General features: G+C 38.1%; 1 protein-coding gene across 3 annotated transcripts in view; it reads right to left on the bottom strand.

Annotated features, from left to right (window-relative positions):
- The window catches only part of ZNF106 (zinc finger protein 106), a 62,927-nt gene that overhangs the window by 4,136 nt on the left and 44,167 nt on the right, over window positions 1-14,624 (bottom strand). For all 3 annotated transcript variants that reach the window (XM_028495419.2, XM_007104871.4, XM_028495420.2), the window contains 8 exons: window positions 13,348-13,482; window positions 8,163-8,279; window positions 5,658-5,849; window positions 4,806-4,868; window positions 3,636-3,755; window positions 3,054-3,125; window positions 2,176-2,247; window positions 189-335 (listed from right to left, as the gene is read on the bottom strand). In XM_028495419.2, the coding sequence (XP_028351220.1) occupies window positions 189-335; window positions 2,176-2,247; window positions 3,054-3,125; window positions 3,636-3,755; window positions 4,806-4,868; window positions 5,658-5,849; window positions 8,163-8,279; window positions 13,348-13,482 (918 nt within the window). The remainder of the gene's footprint in view (window positions 1-188; window positions 336-2,175; window positions 2,248-3,053; window positions 3,126-3,635; window positions 3,756-4,805; window positions 4,869-5,657; window positions 5,850-8,162; window positions 8,280-13,347; window positions 13,483-14,624) is intronic.

Genomic DNA, 14,624 nt, shown 5'->3' with positions numbered 1-14,624 from the left:
TACCTATTCTTCATTTGAAACCTCATTAAGTTATCCACCAAATCCCTGGATAGTAATAAAAAGAAAAATCCCTACACTCTCCCTGTTTATTGCAATTCTGAACATTCTAATAAGGCAAAAAAGGTTTACTGAACCCTGCTCTGAGCAGTCAAATGACCCCAGGTTGACCTCAAATCCCACTGATGTACCTGTTTGGATCCTTTCCTAGCAGTAAAAAAAGCATCACAGTTCTTCCAGCGACATTTCAGAGTTTGAAAGTTCGGATTTGTATGGTCAGTCAGCAAATGTTGTTTTAAATGATCTATAACGCCAAATATCAGAGAGCAACCATGCCACTGGAGAGAAACAGAATGAAAGGGTAAGTTATAAAGAGCATAGGAAACATGCAATGAGAATATTCCTCACTTGCATCCCGTAAGTAAGCCCCTAGTCTTTAATTTATTCTTGGCTAGAAAATTCAACAAAGCCAGAGGCAACCAAATTAATCATCAATTTAATGAGAAACTTGAAAAGACTGGGAAGTCTTTTGACAGTGCAATATTTTGAGAAGGCAAAGCACTAAGGCAGCCATTACATCATTAGATAAGGAAGTTGTTAGCAAATACTGGTGGACAAGTTACATAAAATTCAATGTAAACCATACTTATGCTTTATCTTGCCATCATAAAATGAGTTTCTTAGTCCATTTATTTAAGAAAGGCAAAGAGCTTTCCTGCAATACTTAAAGGGTTATTTTTAACAATTCTAAGAACTGTTGACTTGTAAACTTGAAAATACAAATGTCTGATAAAGAAAACTACATTTGTGGAAATACTTGTAGAAAACTGCCAAGGAAGCCTGACTTTACTCTCAATTTTTATTACTTGAATCAAGTCTTGTGATCACCTACTTTTTTTTTTACTGTATTATAAATGTGGCTATGTTTCAATTGTTAGCCAGAAAGCATAAAGACTCTTTGTCTTGGCTTTTTTCCCCTACAGGCTTGTAAAAAATCCTATGATTCTCATTCTAACATGTTCATTTCTAAAAAGTAATGCAAATTTGAGTTTTTCCTCTGTAAGCACTATTCCATCCCCCCAGCTTTAAAACCAGAAAGTATTTTCCTCGTTTCTCTAGATAAGTTAAGTCTATTTGTATATTCTGGAGGCTGTTGTACTAGATTTTGCGTGTCTTCACTGAGAAGACTAAAAATCAAAGATAGTGATGTGTAAAAAGCTGAAAAGTAATTAGGCCAGAGACAAACCCAAAATCAAATTTTAAAATGGAGAGCATCCAGTTCATTTCATCAATGCTGAAAGAGACGTCAGGGTTTAGGGAAAAAAAAATTCAGTGCCATCAACTTTTCTGTGGTCACAACTATTAGAACTGATGAAACAAATTAAGGCTTATAAGAAACAGTGTGAAAGTTCTGAGGGTTAATCACCAGCTCCCACCCAAAAATAAAAACCACTCAATTTAGCCTAGTAAACTGAGGTTTAAAACTTCAAAAATGAAAATTTTTATCTGCCTATTCCTCAAAAACCAATGAGGAACAAACCAAACTATTAATACATGTAATGCCTGAGGAATGGGTAAAGTATTGTGGGCAGGTCATAAAAATAAGCACTTCCACTTTTCTTCCACACACTTCTGTACTGTTGATGTTTTATAGGCATGTATCAATAGAGTAATGAAACAAAATAAAAAACACAAAAGAGATAAACTCTGAGTGGATACTTAAAAATACTTTATATCTAATCCTAAGATTAGACTTTTCATTACAGAAGTATGGAAGCATTTTATGTAGTTTTTTATTTATTTATTTATTTATTTATTTATTTTTGCGGTACGCGGGCCTCTCACTGTTGTGGCCTCTCCTGTTGCGGAGCACAGGCTCCGGACGCACAGGCTCAGCGGCCATGGCTCACGGGCCTAGCCGCTCCGCGGCATGTGGGATCTTCCCAGACCGGGGCACGAACCCGTGTCTCCTGCATCGGCAGGCGGACCCTCAACCACTGCGCCACCAGGGAAGCCCTTTTATGTTGTTTTTAAAAAATAAGCTTATTTGTCCTACAGTGGAAGGCAAAAGTAGACGCTCAATATAAAAATGCTAAACCGATGATAATGAAGATCTATAAATTGGCCTGGGGTTGTGCAACATCTAAGTCTGGTGACAAGAACAGTTTCACTCCTTACCCAGCAGCGGTAATTCTGCATCAGATTTAGCCTCACGGCCTGAATACTGCCATCATAACAGCCAGTATAAATCTAGAGAAAAAGGTTTATCACATCAGACCAAAACAACACACAATAAAACTACTACAATCATCCTCAAAATAAGAGTCAAAAGTTACTGGTAGCAGCTACAACAACAAGAAAACATAAACCTAAACCCAAACCAGCCCCAGAGTACCATAATGGGAAAGTATCTTGTAAATCTTCTAGTCTGGACACTTTGAAGCTGTGCTCCTTAAAGAGCCACTCTTGGGATTGTGGCTGAGAGTGGAAGTGGCAGGGACCAGAGGCACCACTTATACTTTAACTGGTATAGCTCTGGCTTCTACTGGGCATTGCATATTAGGCATCTGTATTTCATTGGAACAAAAGGTTCTACTGCTTAAAGTCTGAAAAACATCCATTCTGGTTCAACCTCAAAATTTAAAAATAAAATAAATCAAGGATTAGCAGGGTTACATGAGTTAGCTTCTACTTTTAGGTCTGCTATAACTATGCCACACTGGCCAAATCTCCTGACTCTATTCCAATGTACTGTCCAGATCATAATGTCTCTGAAAAAAGCACCACTCAATTTTGTTTTTATTTTTGGAAACATAATGGTGGTATTATATTTTTTATTGTAATTATTTTAGCTCTCAATAAAAAAAGGAATATTCAACAGCATTACTGGGTTCTCAATATTATAATACCAAGAGATAGAAAGACATTCAGTAATGAGGCATATCAAAAACAGATGTCATTTTTGGAAGTGACAAGTAGTAACATTATTAATAGTTTGTACAATTTTTAGTAAACACATTCAAAGGCAAATATGTGGCATGGCAAATTATACTCACCATACTTTTATGGATGGTCATACACATAATCATGTCTTTGTGTCCTCCATAAACTTGCAATCGATCATGGGACTTGGGTGGAGGGAAAAAAAAAAAAAGAGAGAGAATGAAGGTTATTTATACCTTGTGTTTAACAAGCATAGTCCCTGAAGGCCTTTGAAAGTTTAAAACTACACCTGAGGTACCAAGCTGAAGTACCAGTAGCATGTTAACAGAAACATAATCTAACAACTCCTTATCCTCAAGGGAAGAGCTGGTAACTGGAAAAAATAAAACCAATTTCTGTGTCAAAGTCTCAAACCTGAAATTGCACACAGAGAGAATCAGACAGGTGTTACAGACTACAGCTGCTCTCCAGAAACCATTTAATTTTTAACACGTGTGAGCCTGACCAGGTATCTCAGAGTAGTGATTCTGAAAGCGTCCTCCAAGGACCAGCTACTTCATAATTATCTATAGCACTTGTGAAGAACGCAAATTCCTGAGTTCCACCCCAGCCTTTCCATATAGAAAAATAAACAGCAAATCCAAATAGACAGTCTCCCCAAGTCATTCAAGCAAAATACTGGATCTAAATTCTACCTGTAATTCATAGACACGAACAAATTTATCCAGGCAAGCAGTCACCATCACTTTTCCTAGGATATTCACCACAGTCACTGCATGATTGTGACCTTTATAGATCCGTACAAGCTCACCAGTCTGCATCAGAAGAGAGATAAGAGTCACTAGACTGACCTTCAAGATTCTTTCCGACTTTTGAGATTTATAATTCTGTAATTCTAGAAGACATAATTCTGAGACTACTTGTATACACGTAGCTGTACTAATTTTAACAGATGAAGTACTCCACAAGCATTTGTTACTTATACAAAATGTATGCACTGTATCTTTTTTTAAAATAAATTTATTTATTTTATTTATTTATTTTTGGCTGAGTTAGGTTTTTGTTGTGTGTGCAGGCTTTCTCTAGTTGTGGCAGGTGGGAGCTACACTTCATTGCAGTGCGCGGGCTTCTCATTGCTGTGGCTTCTCTTATTGAGGAGCTCTGGCTCTAGGTGCGCGGGCTTCAGTAGTTGTGGTTCGCGGGCTCTAGAGCGCAGGCTCAGTAGCTGTGGCGCACGGGCTTAGTTGCTCCGCAGCATGTGGGACCTTCCCGGGCCAGGGCTTGAACCCATGTCCCCTTCATTGGAAGGAGGATTCTTAACCACTGTGCCACCAGGGAAGCCCTGCCCTGTATCTTGATGGAGAGAACCCCAAGTCACAGAAAGAGAAGGGCCACAGCTCTGTGTGTATGTATTTTATAGCTTTTGAAGTATATTCACTTTTATCATTTCACTGGATCTGGACAAGTCCCTGAGGCTGGATAACCCCCAGGTTTACAGACTAAGAACTGAGCTTCAAAAGCAGCCTCTGTGACCTGAGCAGAGTCTCTTGGCTGTTTTTACTTGTGCTATTTTAAACTACGTATCATATCTACTTTCTTAGAGCCTCAGATGCTCAATTTATCTCATGTTTAAATGAGGCATTCAAACTAAACCTTACATAAATTTTAAGTCTATTCCCCACTAAGAATTTTGATGAGGTCAGAATTTCTACAGTACTTAATATTATCCAAGAGCTTATGTGCAGGGATTATTATTAAGTCTTTCACTACAAAAAGGGCTTAATTTAAATTGCTAGAGGTCTGAGGAATCCTTCAAGCTTTAATCATCATTCTACTAAAGATTTCTTTACACCAACATGGCTTACGTGAATGTTGTGGGCATGGACTGACTGATCACTGGAGCCACTGAACACAAGGTCATTCACCACCTTAAAGAAAAAAAATTCAGTTAATGAGATTCGATATAATGTTCTGAGTTTCCTTTAACTTGTAATACACATTAGCAAATTCTACTTCCCACCCTATTTTGAGATGAGCATGAACGAGGTATGAAATAAGTTTCTCAGACACATTTTCTGAACTGAAACTTATGTGCTGCCACCAAGTACTCTGATGAATTGACAATGTACTACTGGGTTTGTTGCTCCTTCAGAATGATTACGAAGCAGCCTAGAAGGGCATTCAAGTACATCTACATTCTACAATAAGATACAATTTTGTTTCTTGGTTAATATATTAAAAAACAGTATGTTCTGTGGTAATCCAGGCCTAAAGAAAAGGATCGTAGGGACTTCCCTGGTGGCGCAGTGGTTAAGAATCCGCCTGCCAATGCAGGGGGACACAGGTTCGAGCCCTGGTCCGGGAAGATCCCACATGCTGCAGAGCAACTAAGCCCGTGCGCCACAACTACTGAGCCTGCGTTCTAGAGGCCACGTGCCGCAACTACTGTAGCCCGCGCTCCACAACAAGAGAAGCCACTGCAATGAGAAGCCCACGCACCGCAACGAAGAGTAGCTCCCACTCACTGCAACTAGAGAAAGCCCGTGCGCAGCAACGAAGACCCAACACAGCCATAAATAAATAAATTTTTTTAAAAAAGAAAAAAAAAGGATAGTAATCTATATTTTAAATAAGGCATTAGACAACATGGGAAAATTCATTCAAACCCTTCTATTTGTACCAGACAATGAACTCCTATTTTTTTGCACTGTACTTGCCTTCATGCAGAGAATGGTTTTGCTGTGGCCCTCCAGAGTTCTAAGGAGCAGTCCATTCCGTGCATCACGTACACTAATGGTACAGTCATAAGACCCCACAACCAGCAGCTTTCGGGCACCTTCCTGAGCTGTGGCAAGACAGCTGACAGCCCGAGGGCCATGGCATTCAAAGATTTCAAGTCGTTTGTTGTTCTGAAAAATACACCACCATTATGTGAAGTAAAAGCAGCTTAGTTGGAAAAACTCAACATCAACTAACCCAAATCACTACCTTGATACAAACTCTAAATTCTAACACCAGTAAGTTCTCATATCTACTCCCTATCCCTAACTCTCCCCAACCTCTGCCATTCCTATTCCAACACTCTCTGTATTCATGACTCCTTCCTTCCCAATTCTAGTGGGGACAGTCTTACATTATAAACTCATTTCTACCTTTGACCCACACTATCCTGATCATAATTAGAATTTGGTTCTCTTTTATGCCCTCTCTCACTTCCCTTAAGTTAATGATAATGAATGATAAACCTTTTTTTTTCATATTTGAATACACTTTCCATGCCACAGACCCAAGAACTCTCACTGTTATTTTGTCATCCAAAATTTATGCACTCTGTCATGGTTGTTTCCAAAATTCTCTTTGAGAACAATCAGAGTCTCTCATTCTCCACCTTTCTGTTATTCTGACCTTCTTCTGACTTCTGGTTCTATGTCTATCTCTCATGACATCATTAAGTTAAACTACAGAAGCCTTTGTATCAGTCAGAGTGGCATGGTCACATCCTGAATTCCCAAACATTCCTTTACCTCAGATTTTAGACTTGCTTCCCTCATTCCCAAACCAAACTTGTTGATAAAGTTTCCTACTTCCCCAAAACTCTAAAAAGGTAGTTTAAGGTGCGTGCATGAGATAAAACTCCCAGAAACTAGGCAAGAGCAGCAGCTGGGAGCCTACAGAGTTGAGCATCAATCTCAGTCATCTTGAGATGCTGGGGAGATAGATCAATGGAGTTCAGGGCCCAATTGTGGGAAGGCCCAGGTAAACAGCCCTGGCTTTCTGTTGAGCCCCAGAAAGCACTGCGTTCCAGGAGTATGGGCAAAACAGAAAAGGCCCAGCCCTAACAAGGCTTCAAAATTCATATCTCTGCAGAAACTCTCAAATCTCTGTCTCAAGGTCCATTTTTGCTGGGGCTTTTCAACCATTTAAAGACCATTTCAAAAAAATAAAAATAAAGACCATTCCCATTTGAATTTGTCATCATCTTGCCCCAAAACTTCTACCTACCTTTGATTACATTAATCTCACAAAATAGAAGAGAACTGGGTAATTATCAAGTTTTATCCTTTTAAATATTTTAAATCTATTCTGTCTTCATTTCTATTGCCCTAACCAAATCTAATCTAGGTTGTTAGCACTTTGCATTTAGAATGCAAAAACCTTTACTAATTACCCTTCTGTGATCTATTCATACCTAGTGAACCAAATAATCTGACACTTGATTATATATGTGCTAGTTTCTTTTAACTTGATTTTAAGCTTCTTAAAGGCAGAAACCATGACATATTTTATTGCATTCCTTGTAAGTAGTTCCAGCTAGCTGGTAGAAGGAGAGATAGTAGGTACTAACTAAACATATGATACTGTAACAAGGCATAACACAGTAACGCACTGTTAAAAGATGACCAGATGGCCTCGGGATAGAATGCTACAACTAACTAGTAACCAAACCTATCACTTCTACCTCCAATTACATTTTTTATCCATTTTCTCTTCACCTTAGTCTAATCTGTCATGTCAGCTGCCATAACAAAGCCTCTTAAATGGTCTCCAAGCTTCTACTAGTACCAGTATTTTCCATCCTGTTCAACTCCAGAGTGACATTTTCTAAAATACAAATTAGATCATGTCTCTCTTACTTTAAAGCTTACAAGTCCAACTACGTTAACAAAGCACACAGGGCCATCAAGAACTGGTCCGTATTCATTTCCTAAGCCTTATCCTGAGACCTAGCATGTAATAGTGTTCCATAAAGGTTTGCTCAACAAATGGATTTATATTTGGGTCAAGAAAGAATGAGGTCCACAGGCATGAAGGCAAACCTTGACTTAGTTCAAGTCAAGAACAAGCTACCCTCATGAAACCCTAAATCAGTTCCAAACCACATCAATGTCATACTCAAAGGAATTTAAGCTCATTTCATGGTGTCATTCTTAAAATGAGACAGACTAGTTTAACCTATGACTCATTATTTGGCCCCAAATCATCAGGCCTGGTTTAATTTAGTAGAGTTACATTTTGGTCCTGGCACACTTGGGCCTGAGCAGACAGAATGCAGCATCTGTTTCACTTACAACAGAAGATAAATTTTTGAGTAGCAGCTAATTCTGTTGCTTTCTCAAACACCCACAAAAACAGGAAAACGTCTGCCTTCAACTTCTTCCCCCACACACTCACACCATTTTCAAGTGGCATGGGAATTCAGCCTTCTCTCCCCAACCACTAACCTTTATGTTGAAGGTGACCACAGTGCCATTTGCCAGTCCTGCATAGAGAATTCGCCACCTACTGTGGAGGCAGAGAACCCGGTCTTCCAGCTGTAACTGCTCCACACACTCTCGAGTCTGATAAAAGCACACAACACCTGATCAGCAGAGATTAAAGGCAAATAAGATGTGAAAACAATCCTCCTGAGAACACAGTGTGAAATGATTTTTTATGAGGAAGAAAATGTAGCATCCTCTATTTTGTAGAAGACTATCTTAGACTGTTTCCTGCTTCGAAATATGTAGCCAAAGACCCTCAAGCTGTAGGTAATATAGTAAACAAATGTAACTTCTAATGTTATCTATGTTTCTAATTTGGAATGTAGAAATTCTTCAAAGGGCACTAAGGATTGGGTTCTAGCCTCTTAAATTAAGTAGCCAAAGATAAAGTTAAAGCTGCACTTGACATTTAAAAAGGAAAATAAAGATTATAGTTGTATATCTGATAATTGCGTTAATCAAATATGCGCTTTCCTGCAATTGATTCTCTATTTTAATAGCTCCCAAATGCCTCCTTCAAACCAGTATCAGGTTAGCTGGTCTACAATTACCCAAGAAGCTTTGAAAATATATAGAACCCCAAGCTTCACCCCAGTCCCTGAGATTCTAATTCGGGCCCTGGAATATGTGTTTTTAAAAATTTCCTTCGTAATTCTGATGCATATCCAGGTTATACAAACACAGTTTGAGTTGACCTTCAAGAAACCATTTCTATGAATTTCCAGAACTGGGTTATACTGATAAAATCTAGAACCTAGAACAGGGCCAGTTACATAGTAAGTGCTCAAGATTGAATGCTGTTGAATGATACTAAGTGACTAAAGGCCCAAGTTTAGCTTTTTAAAGAGGTCTGGACACAGACATTAAAATTAAGACGGTTGTAAGTAGGACCTACTTGTCCCATCCTATAAGTAGGATGGGACAAGCTATGGGTTGAATGATAAAAGCTGTAGACTATCAAAGCCTTTGATCTCTTCCAACCTTCTTTCATACCTGAAAGAGTCAGTCTTTTAAATTACTTTCCCCGCATAAAATTACAAATATAAATGCTGCATATGCAATTGTAAAATAAAGGAAAAGACAGTGAATATGCTCAAATGATAAGATATATGTTGTCTCTGGCTAACCCATCCGTGTGAGATCATTTTGTAATTTTATAGGAGAAACGGAATACGTTGCCATAATAAAAAAGAACTATTGGTGCATGCAACAATAAAGATGAATTTCAGACATTATAGCGAGCTAAAGCTAATGTGAAAGAATACATCCAGTATGGTTTATTTATATGAAGTTCAAGCACAGACAAATATAATCTATAATGATAGAAATCAGAACAATGGTTTTCTTTGGCTGGGGGTGGTGAGTAGAAGGTGTATGAGGGAAGCTTTAGGGGGATGAAAATGATCTGTGTTTCGATCTTGGTGGTGGTTAAACAAATGCGTATCTATGTAAAAATTTATCAAGCTGTATACTTAAAATTTATGTACTTTACTATATAAAGTTACACCTCAATTTCAAAAACTAAGAATTTTTTTCACTAATGTACAGTCCCACTATTTGGCATAGAACCCTTAAAAACATTGAAAAATCTTTTTAAAGTTTTTGCTAATTTTATAAGTCAAAATGGTACTGAACTTCTGTTTTAACTTCCATTTATTGACAAGACTATTATTTTCAAATATTTACTTGTATATCCTCTTTTTAAAGAATTTCTGTCTTTCAATTTATGTGTAGGGATTTTACTATTTCTCTTCTCAAAGGTGTAAGCTCCTTACAACATATATTAACCCTATGTTTATCCTATCCTGTTACAACTATTTTTCCCTCTTTTTACCTAAGACAATTTCTTGCCAAAATCTGTTTACAATTTTCAACAGACTTATGTATTATTTCCATATAATAAAATTCACCATGTTAGATATAGGTTTCATTAAGTTTAGTAAAGTATGCAGTTATGCAACCATTACCACAATCAACTTTCAGAATGTTTCCAGCACTCTAAAAAGTTACCTCGTACCCTCTTTCAGTCAGTCCCCACTGCCATCCCAGGCAACTCTGATAGTTTTGCCTTTTCTAGAATTCCATATTAAGAGAACATTCAGTATGTATTTTTTTTTGAAGATGTTAGGGGTAGGAGTTTTTATTAATTAATTTATTTTTTTTTTTGCTGTGTTGGGTCTTCATTTCTGTGCGAGGGCTTTCTCTAGTTGTGGCAAGCAGGGGCCACTCTTCATGGCGGTGTGCGGGCCTCTCACTATCGCGGCCTCTCCTGTTGCGGAGCACAGGCTCCAGACGCGCAGGCTCAGTAGTTGTGGCTCACAGGCCTAGCTGCTCCGCGGCATGTGGGATCCTCCCAGACCCGGACTCGAACCCGTGTCCCCTGCATTAGCAGGCAGATTCTCAACCACTGTGCCACCAGGGAAGCCCCCAGTATGTAGTCTTTTACATATGACTTCTCTCACCTAGCATGATGTTTTTGAGATCCATCCATGTTGCTACATGTATGAATAGTTTATTCCTTTCTGTTGCTAGTATTATTCCACTTTCTATATACCACAATTATCCATTTATCAGTTGATGGATGTATTGATTAATAACACTGTTATGAGGTTCCTTCTTACATTCTGGATATTTGAAATCTGTGGCTTCTCTCTGTTTTGATCAATTTAGCTACAAGGTTTTTTTTAATTTATCTTTTCAAAAAACTAGCTTCTGGTCTCACTGATTTTTCCCTATTGTGTGTCAGTTTTATAAACTGGTGGTTTCCATTCTGCTCTTTATTATTTCCTTTATATATCTATTTTGGGTTAACTTTTTCTTCTTTTTCTATTTTCTTACAAACTCAGATAATTGATTTTAAACTTTCCCTTTTTTCTAATATAAGCATTTAAAACTAGAAATTTCCCCCTCAGCAATGCATTAGCTATCCTACAAATGTTAAGTTGGATGCTCATTTTCATTTAGTTCAAGATATTTTCTAATTTCCTTTGTGACTTCTTCTTTGAATCATTGGTAACTTAGAAGTATGCTATTTCATTACCCCTTACTTGCGGACTTCCAAGATTTCTTTCTCTTTTTTTTTTTTGGTGGATTTCTTTCTGTTATTGATTTCTAATTCCACTGTGGTTGGAGAACATACTGTAAATGATTTCAATCCTTTTAATTAAGATTCTCAATAAGACTAAGACTTATTTGATGATCCAGCAATGGTCTATACTGGTGAATGCTCCATATGCACTTGGAAAGAATGTGTATGCTGCTGTTTCAGATGGCAGAGTCTATAAATGTTAATTTTTTTAACTATAAATATTAATTAGATCTTGTTTGTTAATGGTATTGTCCAGTTCTTCTACATTCTTGATGATTTTCTGTCCAGTACTCTATCAAGTATTGAGAGAGGTGCTGAAGTCTTCAACTATAATTGTGGATTTGTCTATTTCTCCTCTGCACTTCTATCAGTATTACTTTACATATTTTGGTGCTCTGTTCTTATGTACATATATTTCTAATTGTTCTATCTTCCTGCTATATTGATGTTTTTATCATTATGGAATGCCACCCTTGTCTCAGTAGTATTCCTTGTCTTAAAGTCTACTTGCCTGATAGTAACATAATCACTCTAGCTCTTTATGTTATTATTTGCAAAGTACATTTTTTTCCATTCTTTTAATTCAACCTACTTGTGTCTGAATTTAAAAGGTGTGTCTTGTAGACAGCACAGATTTTGATGTTTGTTCTTTAGCTAGTCAATCTCTGCCTTTTGATTTTAGTGTTAATTCACATTTAATATAATTATTAAATATGGCTAGATTTAGACTCCAATTTGCTTTCTATTTGTCTCATTTTTATTTCTCTGTTCCCCCATTTCTGCCTTGTTTTGTATTAAACAAGTGTTTTTTAGTATGCCATTTTAATTCCTCTATTAAATTTTTTAGCTGTCTTTCTTTGCTTTATTCTTTTAGTGGTTGCTCTAGGGCAGCTGTTCTCAGAATGTGGCCCCTACACCAGTAGCATCAGTATCACATGCTAGAAATGTAAATTCTTGGGCCCTATCCGAAGCCTACTGAAACAGAAGCTCTGAGAGTGGGGTCCAGTAATATGTGTTTTAACAAGCTCTCCAGGTCTATCTGACGCACACTGAAGCTGTGAGCCAGCCTTCTGGAGATTACCTCTTTAAATTGTAACAATCTAGTTCAAAGTAAAACTGACTTATCCCCAATAAAATATAAGAAACTTGCACCAGCACAATTCCATCCTCCCTTTCCTTTGTGCTCCTGTTACCACACATTCCATCTATATATGTTAAAAACCTAATCTTTGGTATTATAAATTTTGTCTTAAATAATCAAATCTTTTAAAGAATATATGTGTATATATATATATATATATTTTAAATTAATTAATTAATTAATTTTTTGGGGGGCTGCATTGGGTCTTTGCTGTTGTGCACGGGCTTTCTCTAGTTGCGGTGAGCGGGGGCTACTCTTCTTTGTGGCACGTGGGCTTCTCACTGTGGTGGCTTCTCTTGTTGCAGAGCATGGGCTTCAGTAGTTGTGGCATGTGGGCTCAGCAGTTGTGGCTCACGGGCTCTAGAGCACAGGCTCAGTAGTTGTGGTGCACAGGCTTAGTTGCTCCACAGCATGTGGGATCTTCCCAGACCAGGGATCAAACCCGTGTCCCCTGCACTGGCGGGAGGATTCTTAACCACTGTGCCACCAGGGAAGTCCTATAATATATATATTTAATGCAAATGATTTTCTCTCATTTCTTACATTTAGAAAATTCTTTCTCAGAGGAGATATCTACTTCTAAGTTTTCAGGTTTAAAAAATTTAAACATTTTGTTTTCTCTCTAGTACTAATTTTGGCATATGACATGAAAATAAAAATCAAGAGTAATTGTTGAAAAGATCAAAGGAGGTATATTATTAATAGTAGTAAGTGAAAAGATACTGGTGGTGAGAGACAGAAAACATGGTTTAGATCTAAGCCTCATTTCTTCCAAAGGCTATACAGGGTACTGAAGTAAGTTCAGGAGCAAGAAAGTGAACAGAATGAAGCATCTGTCTCAGTGTCTCCACTCTACACAGTAAATACAGTCAAAGTGTTTCAATATTATCACGTTTGATTTTGTTGGACCCACTTACCTTAACATTATAGCAGCGAATGGTGTGATCACTGGAACCAGTGTAAAGGGAAGCATTCTTCCCAGAGGTCTGAGTAACCAGGAGGCAGTTCACTTTGGAGGTATGGCCCTCAAAGACACCAATATACTTCCGACTCTAAAGTCAAGCACAGTTCTGATCATTACTTGTGGATATAAATGGATTAGATAACGCATTTCCTCAAAAAAAAAAAAAAAAAAGATGCTAAAACATAGTTTATTGTTGTAGCCTCAGAGTCTAGAATAGTACCTGGTATCAAAAGGTGTTCAGTAAATACCTGTTCACTGAATGCCCAGCAAACAGTCACATGTACTGAGGTACCTGCAACTATATGTTAACTGAGCCATAAGTTCGTTTGGGTTTTTCCATAAGATGTTACAGAAAAACCTGAACAAACTTTTTGGCCAACCCAATACTTAGGGCAATTTGTTATAAGACAGATCAGAATTTTAGTTAATATCTAGGGCAAGGCTCTCCAACATATGGACCAAAAAGCTAGCAAATCCAAACTATAGCTAATTACCCAGATAAGTTCCTGCATTTGATCAGTATGCAGAGAATGTGCCACAATATTCAAAGACATGTCAGGTGCCATCACAGGTCTAGTGTTCCAGGTGTGGTTTCATAATGGAACATCCTGTTGTCTCTGTGCACATACTGTTATATATTTGGAATGTACATATATACCTATACTTACCTTTCAGTTCAGAGTTAGAGCCAATTCCCCAAATCTTACACTCACACCTCCGGGTACCATTGCTTCCTTCCTTCAGTCATCCCTGTTGCCCTCACATTATTAGGCTAAAGGAACCTATATACCTGTTGCCTACAGCAAACACATTTTCTCAGTCCATGATCTATCTAATCTTTTGATTTTCAAGGACTTCATCAATTTCAAATACTTTCACCATATTTGTTCGAACATAGTGTTCCTAAAGTTTCTTGGCTATCGTTGTGGATAAACAGAATTAGTTTGACACATACCAGACTCAAAACTCAAAAGTCCATTCTATGAAAATTGAGAGTAATGAGCATCAGATTATCCTAAGTGTGGGGTAGTGGAAGACCGTTGCTCTTCTTTTTTTTTTTGTGGTACGTGGGCCTCTCACTGTCGTGGCCTCTCCCGTTGCGGAGCACAGGCTCCGGACGCGCAGGCTCAGCGGCCATGGCTCACGGGCCCAGCTGCTCCGCGGTATGTGGGATCCTCCCGGACCGGGGCACGAACCCGTGTCCCCTGCATCGGCAGGCGGACCCTCAAC

This window comes from Physeter macrocephalus, chromosome 11, assembly GCF_002837175.3.
Source record: "Physeter macrocephalus isolate SW-GA chromosome 11, ASM283717v5, whole genome shotgun sequence".
NCBI lineage: Eukaryota > Metazoa > Chordata > Mammalia > Artiodactyla > Physeteridae > Physeter > Physeter macrocephalus.
This window is presented reverse-complemented; position numbering and strand designations above follow the sequence as displayed.